The following is a 19,501-nucleotide window of genomic DNA, read 5'->3' on the forward strand; positions in this document are numbered from 1 at the left end:
GTCCCTAGAAACAGCTATTTATGCATACAATTTAACCACATTCTGCAAAACATCTACTTAACCTTTTATTACAATTGCTTTCCAACAGAATTACCCCTAGAATGAAAATTCTGTGAGAGAAGGGACTTTGTTTTATTCACTGTCCTGTCCCTAGTGCCTTACAAATAGTGGCCATTCAATAAATAGTTGTTGAATAAATGAATGGAATACTGACTGTCATAATTCCAGTGATTGGGGAGTTGTACGAACACTTAGAGAACAGTGACCTATTTTTAAGATACCTCTACAGTAAAGAAGATGTGGTATATATACACAATGGAATATTACTCAGCCGTAAAAAGAATGAAATAATGCCATTTGCAGCAACATGGATGGACCTAGAGATTATCATACTAAATGAAGACAGAGAAATACAAATGTCATATGATATCGCTTATATGTGGAATGTGAAAAAAAATGATACAGATGAACTTATATACAAAAATAGAAATAGACCCACAGACATAGAAAATAATCTTATGATTACCAAAAGAGAAGGGTGTGGGGGAAGGAGTTTGGGATTAATATATACACACTACTAAATATAAAATATAAAACCAAGAAGGACCTACTATATGGTACAGGGAACTATACTCAGTATTTTGTAATAAACTCTAAGGGAAATGAATCTGAAAAAGTATATGTAAATATATGAATCACTTTACATCTGAAAGTAATACAACATTGTAAATCAGCTGTACTTCAATAAAAAAATTATTACCAATAAAATAAAATAAAATAAAATGTCTTTAATAAGAATAAAGAAGATACCTCTACAACTGCATCTCCCCTAGATTGATTGTTTTCTCATTTATCTTGCCTGGATTTCCTTTGCTCTAGTACAGCTTCCTATCTTTTACCCAACTAGTTTGTGATGTTAACTGCAACTCTCAGATGCTCTATCTGCATAGCTTATAGACACTATACTGTGCTGGCCAGAAACATTCAGGAGTCCAGATTCAGTCTTCCAGCACTCTGTGTTACTTATGTTCATTATTCTTTAGACTTTTACCTGTCCCACATTCCTCCCCTCATTCTCTTCTGTATTAGATAGTTAGTTTCATAGTAAAGAAACTGACAGATGAATAAAGTTAAATGTCCCACTTTTACAAAGCAGGGGATGGAGGTAGGGACAAAGGATGGGGAATGGAGGGGAGAGTAGGCATACGTAGAAACCAGCTTCTGCCCAGCCACCTGTGACCAAATTGGATTCTTACCTGGTCCACTTCTAAGTTATAATTATGAAAATGGCTTACATTTTTTGAACTCTTACTATGTACCAGTCACTGTGCTATGAACTTTACATTCATTATTTCATTCAGTCTTTCCAACAACCTTACGTTGTGGACACTATTATCCTATTTTACAGAGAGGGAAACTAATGCTTGCCTAGTAAAGAGTGGAGGTGGGATTTGAACCCACACCATCTAACTTCAAAGCTCTTTTAACTACTCTGTTATTTTGCTCCCTATTTATTCCCAAGCCAGAGGTAAGTTTCAGCTAGTCATTGGAACCTGCATCCTATTTTCCGTACTACCTAGATATTTCCTTGGGTTCTTTCCTTTCTCAAGTCCCCACCGTGTCTCTGGATGCACTTAGAGAAAACCAGTGGTCCAGAAACCACCTCTTGGAGAAACTCTGAAATTTCCACATTAGTAATTTTGGTTGAAGCAGCATGTCTTTAAAACTCTGCTGTGATGTTACAGCGACCAGGCATTCTCCCTCACTTTCTTTTCACTCAACAATTATTTACTGAGTGAGCAAACTATTTGCTAGGCACTGTTAGGTGCTTGAGCACAGGGAAGAATATGACCTGGACTCTGCCTTCCTGGAACTTTATGGTCCTTTCCAGCACAGTAACTGCTGTGCCTTCACTCTTACTTTAGTCAGTCTCTTCCCTTTCCTTTGCCCTTCTAAACTAGAACTTACTTGGGACCTGTGGATATTGTTAATGAGACTTCCTTCTTGACAACCCAAGCCCCAAGTGTCATTGACTTTATGTCATTTATTTTCTTCTACTTTATAATCATCAGTCATAATAATTGATTTATGATTTTTATTTAAAAATTATTTTTATATATAAATGTAGCCTGTTGGTTGAAAAAACTTCAAATATGACATAAGTATGTGCACTAAAAAATAAAAATCACCCTTTTCTCCCTCAGTACCATTTATTATTAATGCTTCTAGACATTTTCTATTAATATACAAAATTTTTTTTTACACAAATGGGATTTTAAAGCTCGATGTTTTCATTTAATGGTATATTTTGGGTATGTTCTCCTGTCAGTGCATAAAGTTTAATTCATTCTTTTTAATGCTATATAGTATTCCAATCTATGAATAAAGCCATAAATTTTAAAAATATTTATTTATTTTTGGCTGTGTTGGGTCTTTGTTGCTGCGCATTTGCTTTCTCTAGTTGGGGCAAGCAGGGGCTACTCTTTGTTGCGGTGCGCGGGCTTCTCATCGCTGTGGCTTCTCTTGCTGTGGAGCACGGGCTCTAGGCGTGTGGGCTTTAGTAGTTGTGGTGCGTGGGCTCAGAAGTTGTGGCCTGCGGGCTCTAGAGCACAGTCTCAGTAGTTGTGGAAACACGGGCTTAGCTGCTCCGCGGCATGTGGGATCTTCCTGGACCAGGGCTCAAACCCGTGTCCCCTTCATTGGCAGGGGCATTCTTAAACACTGCGCCACCAGAGAAGCCCTATACCATAAATATTTAACAAGTTTTTATTGGTGGGTATTTAGATTCACATACACCGGTGAAGTAGATGTCCTTTTATGTGAATTTTTGCTCACCCAAATTGAGTATACTTGTAAGATAAATTCCTAGAGGTGGAATTGTTGGAGCAATTAAAATTTTTGCTAGATGTGATCAATTAATTACCCTTTGAAAAAGTTGGGCCAAGAGCTCAACAGTGTTTCCTATCCCAGTTTCCTTACCTTATGGACAACACTGAGCATTAGCATTCTTTTTTTTTTTTCCGGCTGTGCCGCGCGGCTTATGGGATCCTAATTCCTTGACCAGGGACTCAACCTAACCACTGGACCACCAGGGAATTCGCCAAGCATTATCATTCTTAATCTTTGTTCATTGATAGATTTAAAAGGTAGTATCTCCTGTTTTAGTGTATATCTCTCTAATTATGAGGGAATTAGAGTACATTTTGATATTATTAGCCCTTTATTATTTTTGTGTGAGTTACACATGTACCTTTTGCTTATTTTTCTACTGGGTTCTTTTTAAAAGTACATATTTAGAAGAGTTCTTTTTATGTCAAGGAAGTTAGCCCTTTGTCATCCAGCCAATGCGGGTGCTCCCAACCCGTTTGTTGTTTGTAAATTACAGACCGTCAGATTGGGTAGTTCAACCTACTTACTTTCTAGGTGAGGAAGCTGAGCCCCATAGGGTTAGTGACCTTTCTGTGTGTGTGAGCACGTAGTCAGATAATGGCAGAGCTAAACCAGCACCAGGTTTCTTTGCTTCCAGTTTGGTGCTTGTTCCATTATACTATGCTGTTTTTAAAGGCTTACTCCCCTCCCTCTTCTACCATTGCTTTTTTTTTTTGCTGTATGCGGGCCTCTCACTGTTGTGGCCTCTCCCGTTGCGGAGCACAGGCTCCGGACGCGCAGGATCAGTGGCCATGGCTCACAGGCCCAGCCGCTCTGCAGCATGTGGGATCTTCCCTGATCAGGGCACGAATCCGTGTCCCCTGCATCGGCAGGCGGACTCTCAACCACTGTGCCACCAGGGAAGTCCCTACCATTGCTTTTTACCACTAGGTCTTGCCGCAACCAGATGTTTCATGATAAACTTAGAAAGTTACAGGAGTGCTATCAAGGTTTGTTATACAGCAGGGGTCCCCAAGCCACGGGCCGAGGACCAGCACCAGTCTGAGGCATGTTAGGAACCACACAGCAGGAGGTGAATGGCAGGCGAGCGATCCAAGCTTCATCTGCCGCGGCCCAATGCTCCCCATTGCTCACGTTACCACCCGAACCATTCCTCCCCCACCCAACCCCACCCCACCCCCTTCCCGGGAAAATTGTCTTCCATGAAACCCATTCCTGGTGGCGAAAAGGTTGGGGACCGCTGTTATACAGGAACCCAGTAGACTTCACAGGTATTGGATTGTCTCGCATGTGCAACTACACTAGTTATGTTCATGTCCTTTTCATTTGTTTAAAAAAACATCTGTTTCGTTTTGTAGGTTCATGGGTGTGTGTGTACATCAAGGACAATTGCATGCACTCACAGAGGTAAGACTTCAATGAGCGTGTTGAAGTGACTTCTTTGCCTTAGTTTCAGCATGTATGGTTCCACTGTAATTGTTACTCGCATATGTACGCAAAATATGTGTGCATTTATGGTTATGCAAAAATGGCATGTTAACAATGTTTTCTTCTGTAGCCTGGGGACAATGGCCATATCTATTAATACTCTTGGATTCCCTAATAACATGTGGTGAGTTCTCAGGGAATGAGTGCTCAAATGTTATATTGGTTCTTGCTGCCCAGATGACCCCCTCCTAAACTAAAGGATGGCATCACTTGGCTGCAAACTCTATCATGGCAACAAATTCCCAGACTACCCAGAAATTTGTGGTGTCCTGATCTAAAATTCCACTGCTGCTGCTCTAGTTTCCTGATTGAAGGAAACTACTCCTTGGAGAATTTACATCTTTATTCTCATTTCATTTTCAGCCTCTTATAGGCAGGTAAATATGTGGTAGTCATTACTCAGCCTCTGAGGACCAGAGAATCCTCTCTGGAACAAAGGCTTCCCAAATTCAGGTACTGGGTTACCAACTTCAGAATTTGCTTGGGTGCTTCTTAGAAGCACAGATTCCTGGAATACTCTAGGTTTAGTAGGTCTTCAGAGGGCCCATATGTATTCTTGAAAGCTCTTCAGATTATTCTAATGAGCATCTAGGTTTGAGAATCTATGTTCTAGAATGTTTTCACATTTCTCCTTGAGAAGTACCAAAACACAAAGTGAAGAAATTTAGGAAGGAAAATTGTTTAACAGAATTTGCAAGAGCATTGGTTTCCTGCTGGCTTGGTACCTGGTATTAATCGTTAATATCTTATCAAGGAGGGTCCCGTGTGCCTTACCCTATGTCTTTTTTCTCAATTACTGAGGATACCAGAATTTGAAGTGTGTGTAGCTATATCCTGCCTCTTGTATGGAAGACCAAAGAAAGTGGGTTAGTGAGGTAGTGAAGAGCATGGGCTCTGTAGTATTGATTGCCTAGGTTTGAATCTCCCTGTGCTGCAGTGTTTTCACTTGTAAAACAGGAATAATGATAGTAGTACCTATCCCAGGGAATCTAGATAGGGAAGAGGACTATAGCTGGGCCCTAAAGTATTTGAATTTTAAAAGTCTGGGGTAAAAGGCAGATCGAAGAGTAGCTAGGGAGATAGGAAGAAAACCCAGGAGTGTGTTGGCCTGGAATGGAAAGGAAGGGGTTTCAAGGAGGAAGGAGTAATTATGTAATTGTGGCAAATAACTGTTGGTTAGATCATGACCTCACAGTGATATTGTGAGGATGAAATATAAAACGCTTATTTAACACAGTACCTGGCATGTAGTGATTGCTTAATACATTTTAACTATTACAGCTTTTATTAACAGTGACTAGTCCCTCCTGAACTCCTTGAATTGTCAATATTTTTCATTTGGTACTTAGTTCTGTACTACTGTTAATGTCATTAGATTTTAAAAAATTTTTACAAAGTATAACATAACAGAAAAGCACACATGAAAAGTGTGCATCTCACTAGGTTTTCACAAATGAACACACCCATAACCAGCATCCTGGATCAAGAAACATTTTCTGTGTATTTCTTTTCTCAGAAGTAAGTCTATAAATTCCTCAAAGACAAAACTCTGTCCTCTCAAGCCTTCTATCCACCAAAGCTCTGGCACTAATAAACTAATAAACACTTGTAAAAGTATTTGTTGCACTCTCTGTTTATATCACTGTTTACTGAAACGTGAGTTCATTGGAAGGGCTTGTGTGTTGGTTTTACTGACAAAGAAAAACCTGCTTTGAAATCTGTGATCATGTCTCAAGTTTAAAAGTGGGTGTAGTAGAAATGGCAGAAATGTATGATCATAATGCAACATTCTTTTAGCCATGTTGCACTTAAATAATATTTTCTGTTGCTTATTAGCTTGTTTATAGCCATATACAACATACAGTAAGTGCTTTGTGAGTATATTTCCAGTATCATTAATGAGATATTGATATAGTTTATGATATTAACAATCTTTATTATGATGTTAATAGGCTGAAGGCCGTGAGGCCCAAATATCCAAATGTTCTTGCTTGTTTTCAGAAGCGGATCAGCAAAGGCCATCATGCCATAGATTTCTGGAGACTCCTAGGTTTAATTGCCTTATAATTTGACTTGACAGCACAGCTATTGGTTTCACTAAGGATCATAAAAATAAATTACTAATAACATCAAGCATACTGCTTGGAACTTGGATGATATTTAGTAGATATTTCTTGGTTGGCAGAATGCCTGCCCTCCACAGTAATGTGAGCACCATTCCTTATTTCTCTTAAAATAGTTTACCAATAATTACAGGAGACAAGCATAGCTCTTATTAATGCCTATAAAGTATTGATATTATTAAGAAGAATATTTCTCATATACAATGGTGATATAGACTTTTCTGGGCTTCAGCCATTTCCACAAGTCTTCATTGTAATTGTAGACATTAATTGAACTTGGAACAGTAAGACATTTAGGTGTGTTTTCTTTAAACTACCTATAGTAAGGATAGACTTCTAAGTTTTTAAGCAAATGAGTATTTGTTAAAGAGAAAGAAGTTGATAAAAGATCAGGTAGGGCTTCCCTGGTGGCGCAGTGGTTGAGAGTCCACCTGCCGATGCAGGGGACACGGGTTCATGCCCTGGTCCGGGAAGATCCCACATGCCGCGGAGCGGCTGGGCCCGTGGGCCATGGCCGCTGAGCCTGCGTGTCCGGAGCCTGTGCTCCGCAACGGGGGAGGCCACAACAGTGATCAGGTAGAGGGACTTCCCTGGTGATGCAGTGGTTAAGAATCTGCCTGCCAACGCAGGGGACACGGGTTTGATCCCTGGTCTGGGGAGATACCACATGCCGCGGAGCAACTAAGCCCGTGTGTCACAACTACTGAGCCCGCGTGCCACAACTGAACCCCTGACACCTAGAGCCCATCTTCGCAACGAGAAGCCACCACAATGAGAAGCCCGTGTGCTGCAACAAAGAGTAGTCGCCGCTCACCACAACTAGAGAAACCCTGTGCAGCAATGAGGACCCAAAGCAGCCAAAAATAAATAAATAAATGTTCCTTTAAAGAAAAAAAAAAAGATTAGGTGTAGAACCTTTTGAGTTTAATAAGTTGAATTAAGAATCTAAAAGTGTGTCTTTGACTCAGAAGACCTAACCATATCTTTCATTTGGTCACGAATATCAAGGAAGTGGAAATCTTTGGCTTTTAAAGACAGAAAATATAACCGTGTGGTCAGTTAGCTATTGCTGTATAATATCCAGCCACAAAACCATGCAGCAGTAAACATTTATTTCTGATACCTCTGCAGGTTCAGCTAAGCTGAGCTGGGCCCAGTTGGGCAGTTCTGCTGCTCTCACTTTTGCTCATTCATGCATCTGCAGGTCAGCTGGTGGTCTGCTCTAGGCTGGGCTTTGTGGGGCACTTTGCTCCAGCTGTTTCTCATTCTCTTCTGGGACCAGTGGGCTAACCTGGACATGTCCTTTTTAAGATGAAACCAGAATAGCAAGAGTATGCTAGCCCATTTGCACAAGTGCTTTTCATGATTCTGCTTATGTTCAAGTTTGCTTGGCCAACATCCTGTTGGACAAAGCAAGTCACATGCCCGAGTCCACACTGGGAGCATACTGCAAAGTTACATGTCAAAGGACAGTGATTCAGTAAGGGGTGAAGAATTGGAACCTTTGTTTGCAATTTCCCATACCCTATAAATATCCCAGTCAGCACATCATAATTATTTGTCTTTTCTACCCTACTTGAGGGTAAAGACTTGCTCTCATTTTAAAAATTATAACTACCAGTTACTAAACTCCCACTATGGGCTAAGTGCTATGCTTGGTGTTTTATATATTAGATATAATTCTCACAATTCTACAGTCCTATTTCCTCCGTTTTATAGATGAAAAAACTAAGGCTGAGAGAAATTAAATGATTTCCCCAAAGTAGGATTTAGATCCAGGTTCATCTGACTTCAAAGCCTGTACTGTTTCCATTACAACATGATGTCCTTAATTCACGTCTGTATTCTTCATAGTGCTGAGCACAGGTTCTTGTATGTGTAGCATGTGTAGTATTTGTAGAATTCGATTCTGACTAACTTTGTATATTTTGGGTTATTTGGGAAAGCTGTTTTCTGGTTACTGGATATATTAGAATGTATTTGGGTACAAGTAACAGAAAATAGTTAAATGGCCTTAAGCAACAAAAGGACATGTAAACTGGAATTCCAGCAGTTTATTAGGTTAGGGGTTGGTTTAATTCAACAGCTAAATAGATGTTATCCAGAGACACCCCCCACCACCACCACCTCTTTCCATCTCTTTGTTCTGTGCTTATATTGTCAGCTTCACCCTAAGGTTGGCTGTCATTCATAAAAAGTGGCTGCCACCAACTTACATGCTATATGTTTTCTCTTCTGTATTCAAGATGGGGGGGGGGGCTGTCAGAGAAAGAGAGGAGAGAGAGATGCTTCCAGACAGATTATACGACATCTCATAATGTTTTTTTGTGCTTTTTGTTTTTGTTGTTGTTTTGTTTTTATTCTTGTTTTTTAGTTTGTTAAGAAAAGCACAAAGAGGGAAATATCCTCATAATCAAACAGTTTGGGGAGCCTCTTTGTGCAGAACCTCTTAGTGCCTAGAAGATTGGGAATTTGGGGGATGAGTAGGGTATAAGCTTATGGGGCAGGGGCCTCAAGTGACAATACTCTGGTCCAGGGAGTCAGCAAAAGAATTGCTGGGCGGGTAGGATGTTTTGGGGTCTTTCTTGCCATTTCTGCCATGGAGAAACTATTCTTTTTTCCACTGTGGCAATGAGAACCACTTAGCTATAAACAGAGCAATTGCTTGGCCTCTTTACAGCGAAGTCGCCTCAGCCAGGTAGATACTTGGTACTGAAAGAAATGCTCTTCCCTCATGAAGGAATGGTCAGCCCTGCAGGTGGCTGAAGAGAATTTTTTAATTCACATAGCCCTCATCCTCTTCTCACTCACCATTTCCACCCCAACTCTACACCTTCTTTCTTAAAGAAGAGTTACTTTGGAAACTCCTTGTTTCTGTGGGTTGATATGTGTTGTTTCTGAGTCGGTTTCTGTCAGACTTGTAAGAAGCCTTATATAATCAGAGAGCTTACAATGAAAGGAAACTCTGTGGGTTCAGTGACCAAACTCATGCATTATTTATAAAAATGAGCAGCCAGACCCCGATTCCAGTTTCTTGGTGTGCAGTGATATTGCCATTAGTTTTGCCTGCTGCTTTTCTTGCTTTTGTGTGACCCAGTACAGAGTATTCTCCTGGCCTTATTTACCTTGAGCCAAATGCAAAGTTGTCTGGTGCCTGCCTTGGGTTAACTTTGGCAGCATACCCATACCCTATCTTTCAAGCATGTGGCTGCTTTTCCTGTCCCTAATATATCTTTGCTTCAATTTGATATGCTACTACATGAGTAATCTTCATTAGACATACTTTGATAATGTGATGCTTCTGTTTAAAAACTTCTGTTTAGCATTCTAGACTCTCTCTAATCGGATTTCAGAATTCAAATTGCTCCCTTTAGTTGGGTGGGTCTTTTTGCTGTCTTCTACACATGCTGGCCTTAGATATGCCTTCCAGGACCCTTGTCTCTCTTCTCCCTTCCACTTTCCAAGTTATGTCAAATCCCTCTAGTGGAACTCAGTCTCTTAAATAGGGTCTGTATAAGGCCCCATGTGGCTGGGCCCATAGTATATATAAGAAAGCTGAATTAACTCCAGTGGAAAGAGCCAAAAGTCAAAAATAGTGTGAAATGTTACATCTCAAGTCCTTTCACAATTAGAAGTTTATTTCATTTATACTTGTAAAAATAGCTAAAGCATTCCTATTAATACATGTTGGCATCTTCTTTACTTTTGAAAAAAGTAGCTTTTGTTTAACTTTTTGGTTTGGTCATTTAGTAATAAAGAAATCTCTAAATAAATTGTGGTACATATTTTCTGCCCTTATTTTTAGTAACTCCCTAAGACATTTGAGAAATAAGAATTTGCGGTTGGCAGTTTAACCCACAAATAATAGAAGAGTTCATTTAGTTTACTTTATTCTTAAAGAAGTTTTTCCCTGACTTGCTAGCTTGCCTCCAGCTCATTTAGTCATTCAAAAAAAAAAAAAAAAATTACTGGCTCTCACTATGTGTCCAGCACTATTCCAGGTACTGGGAATATAATAATGAACAAATAATGATCTCTACCCTCATGGAAATTACATTGTAATGAGCAGGGGGTGGGCAGAGGAGTTAGATTAAACAGGAAAACAAATTGTAATATATATGGTGTTTTGTGCTGTGGGGTTTGCAATTTTGAATATGTGATTAGGGGAAGTATCACAGAAGAGACAAAAATTAAGGAGGTAATAGAGCTACCTATGTGACTATCTGGGGAAAGAGTGTTCTAGGCAGTGGGAACAGTAAGTGCGAAGACATAGAGGCAGAAATGCCTGGTGCTGAATGTGGTCGAAGAACTCCAAAGACGGTGATGTGGCTGCAGCAGAGAGAGTAAAAAAGAATAGTAGTAGATGAAGGTAAGAGAGGAAACATGGGCCAGAGCACGTAGTGTCTTACAGACCGTTGTAAGAGTTTCAGCTTTACTCAGGGTGAATTGAGAAGTCTTTGGAGGTTTTTGAGTAGAGTTGTGACATGATGTGACTTACCTTTTAACAGAATCACCCTGGCTACTGTGTGGTGAATAGACTGAAAAGGAGGCAAGGTTGAAAGCAGGAAGACGAGTTAAGAGAGACTATTGCAACAGAGTCCATGCAATAAATAGAGACTATGCCAAAAATAGTGAGAAATAATGGTAACTTGGACCAGAGTGGTAGCAGTGGACCTTGTGATTCTGGATCTATTTTGAAAGCAGAGAAAACAGGCTTTCCTGATGTGTTCGGTGAGAGGTTTGAGAAGATGAAATAACTCAAGGATAACCAAGGTTTTTGGCCTGAGCATCTGGATAGAGTTGCTGTTAATGGAGATGGGGAAGACTACAGGAGATACAAGATGGGAAATGATCAAGAGGTCAGTTTTGAACAGGTTGAGTTTGAACCTGTTCAAGTTCAAGTTATCTCCAAGTGGAGATAACTTCATAGAGCATTGGGATTCCAGGGAGTACTCTGAATGATACCTTCCGTGTGCACATTCCTGTTTCTGTTTATCAGCTTTTTCACTAGAAAATATTTTATTGATTTAGAAGGAGGCGTTTTTCAACTGCTGTATTACTTCCCAAGTAATAATAATGAAAATCATTAAGTCATTTTTCTTATTTCAGTGTGCCAGGTCCTGCTAAGCCTCTCCCTTGGCGGTGGGGGTGGGGATAAATTAGTGTACAATCCCATGGAATATATGCTATTTTCCCCATTTTACAGGTGAGAAATCTGAGGTTCAGAGAGAAATTAATTTATCTGAGGTCTCTTAGCTAAGTAGTGGAGCTAGGATTGAGTCAAGTTCCACCTGACTGTAATCCAGTTTACTCGACTTTAAGCTCCTTGATCCTGGCTATTTTGTTCACTGCTGAATCTTCAATGGAGAGAGGGTGGTCTCCCAATATACCTCTCACACATTCCTACTATTCAAGGGCATTTCAGCATTCCTACACCTGATACCTAATTACTGTCTGTACCTTCTGTGTTTACTTGCTCTTTATGTTGGTCTTTTCTTGTTATCATGGTCACCATTGCTTGCTTATATAGTAAATTCTTAGATCAGTGATTTCCAAAGTGAATTATAAGCTTTTCTTTCCTCAACATGCTCATTTTAGCTCATTTCACCTTCTCATAGTAATTGCTTGTGTCTATTTCCTACTCAACAAATAATTATTAAGCAGACACTTTGTGTCAACGGCCAGTTTAGGTGAACTTCAAAAAGGAGAAGTTGTTCTGTGAAGGGGCAGAAAAGTTGTTTAAAGCCTTCTGTAGTACTTGGCACAAGTAGCTACTTCATACATGTTTATTAAATGAATTACTAACTTGTAAAAGTATTAGTTGAGTGCTTAGCTTTTCTACAAATGATAGTTCTCTTTTCCTTCATCCCTGATCTCTCCCATTTTCTACATCTTCTCAGTCACCATGACCTGACCATTTTACCTCTTACTACCCTGAATGCATTTACCTTAGGGCAGTTCCTTCTGCCATTGCCATCTCTTTCACCACAACCTTCTAAACTAGTCTCCCTGTCAGTTTTATTCCTCACCTTAAATCCATACTGTCCATATTGCGAGCCAGAGTGGTCCTTTTAAAATACAGATCTCTTTTTTAACCATCTTAGCAATTTTTAAGTGTACAATTCAATAGTTAGTATTAAATATGTTTTTATTGTTGTGCAACAGATTTCTGGATCTTCTTCATCTTGCAAAATTGAAACTCTGTACTATTAAACAACTCCCCATTTCCCCCTTCCTCCAGTCCCTGGTAACCACTATTCTATTTTCTGTTTCTATGATTCTGACAATTCTAGGTACCTCAGAAAAGTGGAATCACACAGTATTTGTCTTTTTGTGACTGGCTCATTTTTCTTAGCTTAGTGTCCTAAACGTTCATCCATATTGTAACATGTGACAGGATTTCCATTCTTTTTAAGCCTGAATAATATTCCATTATAAGTATATACATACTATATTTTACTTATCTATTCATCTGTCAATGGACATTTGGGTTGCTTTTACCTCTTGACTATTGTGAATGATACTGCTTTGAACATAGGTGTGCATATGTCTCTCTGAGACCCTGTTTTCAGTTTTTTTGCAAATATACCCAGAAGTGGAATTGCTGAATGATATAATAGTTCTATTTTTAATTTTTTGAGGAACCACCATACTGTTTTCCATAGCTATTATACCATTTTACAGTCCCACCAATAGTGCACAAGGGTTCTAATTTCTCCACATCCTTGTCAATACTTGCTATTTCCTGGGTTTTTTTTTTTTTTAATAGTTGCATTCTAATGGGTGTGAGGTGATATCTCACTGTGGTTTTCATTTGCATTTCTCCATCTCTAATTTGTTGCAGAGACTATCCTTTCTCTTTGATACATGAGGGTGTATTTCTGGGCTTTCTATTCTATTCCATTAGTCTATATGTCTGTCTTTTTGCCAACACCACAGTGTTTAATACAAATCTAATTTTGTTTTTCCCTGCATAAACCCTTCTATGGCTCCTCATTGCCCTCAGGTTAAAGTCAAAACATCTAATCCTGGTACTCATTATCTCTGTGGCCTCACTGCTCATTCTTATCTGACCTGTTGGTTCTTGTCTCAGTTGTGCACTACAGCTGTACTGAACCTCTTTCTCTTTCAGTTCCACAAATGGGATGTGACCCTTTCCACCTTCGGGTCTCTGCACCAGCTCTTCCCTCTGCCTAGGACACAATCCTTCCATCTCCCAATGGTCTGGCCAACTCCTATTTAACCTTCAGGACTCAGCTTAGATATTACTATCTCTGGGAGCCTTTTCTAATCTCCCAAGATTAGTTAGGTACCCCTCCTACACGCTCCCATGATACAATAGTATTTATCATTGACTTTAATTCACTGTTTGCTTGTGTATGTAGTTTATAAATTCCTTGAAGGCAAGGACTGTTTTGTTTGCATTGACATCCACTGGGTCCTGTATAGTGCCTGACAATGATAGCTGCTTATCATATATTTTTTTAATACCATCTTTTAAAATTTTTTAATTAATTAATTAAGTAATTTATTTGGGTTGTGCCAGGTTTAGTTGTGGCACGTGGGATCTTTGTTGCGGCATGCAGGATCTCTAGTTGTGGCATGTAGGATCTAGTTCCCCGACCAGGGATTGAACCTGGGCCGCCTGCCTTGGGAGCACAGAGTCTTAACCACTGGACCACCAGGGAAGTCCCTTATCATATTTGTTGATTGAATGAATAAATGAATAATCAGTGGCATTTTCTGGCTCAAAAGCATTCAGTGATTTCCTCACTGATTACAGTATAGTTTTGTAACCTTAGTTGCTTACCAGAATTGCTTAGGAGCTTTTTAGAAAGTGCAGATGCCAGGACCTCACACAAGGCCTATTGAGTTAAAGTCTTGGGTGAGGCCCAGGCATCTGTTTTTAAAAATAAATTAATAAAGTGCCATAAGTTATTTTGATGCACAGCCAGTGTTAAAACATGGAACTCAGGATTAACTCTTAGCCTGATATTCGGTCCTCTGTGCTCTAGCATCATCCTGCCTTTTTTTCTTCTAGTTCTCCTCCTCTTTAACAAGTACTCTATAACTCAGGCAAACTGGGTTTAATGTGTTTACTAAACACTGTGTGTTTTCCTGCCTCTTTATTCATATTATTTCTTCAGCCCAGAATACACTCTTTGCTTTTATCCTATAGAAATCTTCCCTCCCTTCAAGACTTGGCTCAAAGTCCACTTATTCCTCCATAAAACCTTTCCTCATTCTTTCTCTGCCACTGCTAAACCTCCCTACCTCTCCCTTATGTAGTCAAAATGTTTCCTTCCATTGACCTTCTCTTACACTTTTTTTGGCACCTCTTTTTAAACATTTTGCCATATATTAAAGTTATTTTTGCTTTAGTTTCCCTGCACAAGTGTAAGCTCCTAGAATAGAGGAGAAACCCAGGCTTCAGGGTCAAAAGACTTGGGTACAAATCCAGGTTCCACCATTACTAGTTGAATAACCATAGACAAGTTATTTAAATCTCTGGGCTTGATTTCCTCATTCATAAGAAAAGGATGACAGGGCTTCCCTGGTGGCGCAGTGGTTAAGAATCTGCCCGCCAATGCAGGGGAAACGGGTTCGAGCCGTGCTCCAGGAACATCCCACCTGCCGCGGAGCAACTAAGCCCGTGCACCACAACTACTGAAGCCTGCGCGCCCTAGAGTCTCTGCTCGGCAACAAGAGAAGCCTGCGCACTGCAACGAAGAGTAGCCCCTGCTCGCTGCAACTAGAGAAAGCCTGCGTGCAGCAACAAAGACCCAACACAGCCAAAAAATAATAATAAATAAATAGAAATAAATAAATTTATTAAAAGAAAATAAAGAAAAGGATGACAGAATGTTTCAAGATCTTGCAAAGTTCAAATGAGGTAACTGTGAAAGTGCTATGTAAAACCAGTTGCTGGCTATTATATAATGGCAGGGATAGTGTCTTACTTATCTGTATGCTCCTAATCTCCCAGCAGTACCTTGTGTTTAGGACACTCATTTATAGACATTGGCTGAATGATTGAATAGGGAGAAAGGAAGCAAACAACAAACATTTTATGTCATCTAAAAAGTGAAGTTGAGGTAAATTTTCCAATGCATTTTAGTACCTGTGTGAATGGCTGGAACTCTTGCCTCATGAATGGAGTAATTTCTAAATGGCCTCTTATGTTGTTCAATTGTAAGGCCTCTTGCATAGTCATCCTTTTCCTCTGTAACTAATTTGCTCAACAATTTCTTTTCTACCCAGATTAGCTAGTCAATCAAACATACGTTTCTGGTACACCCAGAAGGAACAGAACCGAGCACTAACTTACAAATAAAACAACAGACATGTTACTTACCTGATAAGTCTTTAAGTCAACTAAGGTGTTTGGATGAGAAAATATTTCATTTTTTTAACCAATAATTTATTGTACTTGGCAGTATCAGGGACACTTTTTAAAAAAAATAACATTTTTCTGATTATAAAATCATAATACTTGTTAGAGAAATAGCTAATATATCTGGAATGTAAAGTTTTGCATGCATTTTCTTTTTTTCATCCTATGACAACCCTGTGAGATATAGCTATTATGATTGCTATTTTATATAAAAAGAAGCTAAGAATTAGATTAAATAATAACTGAAAAGCTGTTTTTCCATTTTTACCTACTTAACTCAATTTTCAAGTCTTAGTTAAAATTTTCACTTTACTGTAGTGGCTTTTCCCAATGATCTCCCTGCATCTAGATCGTTACTTAGATTATTATTCTCTTTGATAGCACTCTTTCCTTTTTCATTGTAGCACATTTCATAACATATAGATCTTCATTTATTTGAATGTTTGTTTATTGTCTCTTTCATATGTCAGTTCCAGTAGGACTGGGACCATGTTCTGTTTTGTTTACCACTAGCAACGAATAGGTAACAGGTCATTGAAGAGCTTGGGGTTGGTAGAGGAAATAGCAGGCTTCCTCAGGCACTGCCGTTTTATTAAGCTCAGGAAACTAAAGACCACATTCTTAGATGTTGGAAAGTTGGAGTATTGGTTAGAGGGCACCACAGTTAAGGAGGACAGTTGTGTTTAGTATGATTATTCTCTTCCCTAACTATTCTCTTCATAAAGCTAATATGGGTTACTTTGGCCCCTTGGCAAGGATGTTATAGAAGGACTTCAATTGTATGATGCGGGGCTTAGAATGGACTGCCTTTCAGATCTATCCCATCATATTATATTGTTATTCCATACCCTTGGGCATTATTTTCCTCATGAGTATGTACCTTTGAAAAAACTGTTGATCCATCCATGAGATAAGTAAGGACAATGTATATATGCTGATACTGACTAGCTTATCCTGTACATAAGGTCATAGAAATACTTTTCTGAGAATACCTAAAAGAAAAGGAGATATTCATGAAGATTAGGGAGGAGAAGAAGATTAAAAATTTGAGAGAAAGAGGCTGGATCATACAGGGCCTTATAGGCCATGGTGAGGATTTTGAATTTTGTTTTAAATACAGCAGGAAGCAGTTGAAGGATTTTAGACAGGAGAGTAGTAGGATACAATTTGCATTTTAAAATAGCACTTTGGCTGCTCTGGAGAATTGACTGTAGAGGGACGGAAGTGAGGGCAAGGAGACCAGTGAGGAGAAATGTATAGATTATATGAGAGATGTGGGTAGCTTGAACTGCGGTGGTATCTGTGAAGATTTTTAAAGATCTGTTTTCGAAATAGAAAGACAAGGTCTTGTGACTTAGGTAAGAAAGAAGAGTGAGGAATCAAATGATGCCCATTTTCGGGCTTCCCTGGTGGCGCAGTGGTTGAGAGTCCGCCTGCCGATGCAGGGGACACGGATTCGTGTCCCGGTCCGGGAAGATCCCACATGCCGCGGAGCGGCTAGGCCCGTGAGCCGTGGCCGCTGAGCCTGCGCGTCCGGAGCCTGTGCTCCGCAACGGGAGAGGCCACAACAGTGAGAGGCCCGCGTACTGCAAGAAAAAAAAAAAAAAAAAGATGCCCATTTTCTAGGTGGGTGGTTGTTTCATTTACTGAGATGTGGAAAACTTGGAGAGTGCTGCTGGAGAACTTCCTCAGCTGTGTGTGTATTACCTGGGATTTTTTTTTTTTTTTTTTTTTTGCTGTACGCGGGCCTCTCACTGTTGTGGCCTCTCCCGTTGCGGAGCACAGGTTCCGGACGCGCAGGCTCAGCGGCCATGGCTCACGGGCCTAGCTGCTACGCGGCATGTGGGATCCTCCCGGACCGGGGCACGAACCCATGTCCCCTGCATCGGCAGGCGGACTCTCAACCACTGTGCCACCAGGGAAGCCCCCTTTTTTTTTTTTTTAACATAACACTGTAATCGGCATAGTCTCTTCGCTACAGAAGACCAGACTCAGCATTTGAGCTTTTCAGGGATAACACATCACTACATCTTAAAGCCCTTCCTTGGGCAAGAGCTTTCTGGTCTAAAGTCTAAGGACTGAGGTAGCTGATGAGAGCTGATTCATGGAGAGTGTAGAAGGAATTTCTATATGTAGATAGATAGTTAGGGACATTTAATTTGTTCATTAATTCAATTAGTATTTATTGGGGCTTATTCTGCTAGACACTGATCTAGGAATGGCATTGAACCTCTTCTCAGTGAACTCAAGAAGTGAAGTTAATTGTGCGTTAGGACTTTCTGAATTTATTTGGAAAGGGTTTAGAATTCAGTGCTATGGTCATTCTCTGCCTTTAGTCATTTAGAAAAATGTTTTAGAATTTAGCATCCCTAGAACGCTTCTGAGTGACATGATATCCAGATCTGCTGCTTTGTTTGAATTGAGAGTTGGCCTTAGACCAGGATTGGCTGCTTCCCAGAGAGTCCAGTGGCTAATAGAGGAAAGATAATTTGGAACATGGTAAAATAAATCCAGACTTAACTTCACTCAAGATTAATCATCTGATTTTTCTCATTTACTCTCTCTCTCTCTCTCTCTCTCTTTTTTTTTTTTTGGCCATGCAGTATGTAGGATCTTAGTTCCCCAACCAGGAATCGAACCCATGCCCCCTGCAGTGGAACTGCAGAGTCCTAACCACTGGACTGCCAGGGAATTACAGAGGGCACATCATTCTGACACTTGAGATGGTCTGAAACCAAAGAAAAGGCTCTCTCTTTTTCCCTACAGCTGTAGATACTTATGTATACACCAGACCTCAAGTCTGTTTTCTCTGCAGTAGAACCAGAACTGGCTGAGTCCTCTGTTCCCACCCCTTCCTTCGATAACTCCAACTAGTCTTTGTGAATTTTTGTGAACTTGCGGGTAATTAGTTACCTATCTGACCCTTAGCCTTCAGAGGAGATTTCTGCCTGTACTTGGCGTGACTATTGGGTTGGGAAGTTGTCTTCCACATAGAAATTGGAAACCTTTCCTCCCTTTCTACCCCCCTACCTACCGTTTGCCACTAGAAGATACCATTTAAGCTTATAGTTGCCTCTAACTTTTGCTTGACTTCTTCCTTACCCAGAGACCAAGTAGTGTGTTGATATGGGCAGAAGAGGTAGAAGAAATGATTAGCTTATTTGAGGACAGTCTCCTTTGATATAAATCACCTTAATTAGAAACTTAACCTCTTTTGGTTTCCATTTTCATTTTGTCCACTGTCAAGCCCTTACTCCTGAGATCTGCTAAGGGGAGGCAGGATGTGTTGTCTTCCTTAATAGATTGCTTTGTTCACTCTGAGCCCAATCACCAGGTGAATGTCAGAGGTTCCTGTCTGAAGCTGGAGGATGTGGGGTTGTAGTAGATGTGGGGTAGCAAGCTGGAGGGAAGAATGCTTTTAAACATGACCTTAATAGCCATGTTGCTGGTAGAGATATTATGGATTTGGGGATAGGAAAGCAAGCTGGATGGAATAGTCAGGAGCCCTGGGCTGATCATAAATCATGTCTGGAACCATTGATTGCTAGTAGAGCTTTATGGGGCAAAGAAAATAGTCTTATTGTTATCTTAGTTCATTTCTTTGAGA

At 40.0% G+C, this 19,501-nt stretch overlaps 1 protein-coding gene across 5 annotated transcripts in view; it reads left to right on the forward strand.

The window, feature by feature from the left end:
• The window catches only part of TESK2 (testis associated actin remodelling kinase 2), a 129,909-nt gene that overhangs the window by 86,910 nt on the left and 23,498 nt on the right, over window positions 1-19,501 (forward strand). For 4 of the 5 annotated variants that reach the window (XM_033867458.2, XM_033867450.2, XM_033867455.1 and 1 more), the window contains exon 4: window positions 4,248-4,296. The exons of the other annotated variant lie outside the window; for it this stretch is intronic. In XM_033867458.2, coding sequence (XP_033723349.1) covers window positions 4,248-4,296 — 49 coding nt within the window. The remainder of the gene's footprint in view (window positions 1-4,247; window positions 4,297-19,501) is intronic. 5 annotated transcript variants of the gene reach the window in all.

Source organism: Tursiops truncatus, chromosome 1 (genome assembly GCF_011762595.2).
Source record: "Tursiops truncatus isolate mTurTru1 chromosome 1, mTurTru1.mat.Y, whole genome shotgun sequence".
Lineage (NCBI taxonomy): Eukaryota > Metazoa > Chordata > Mammalia > Artiodactyla > Delphinidae > Tursiops > Tursiops truncatus.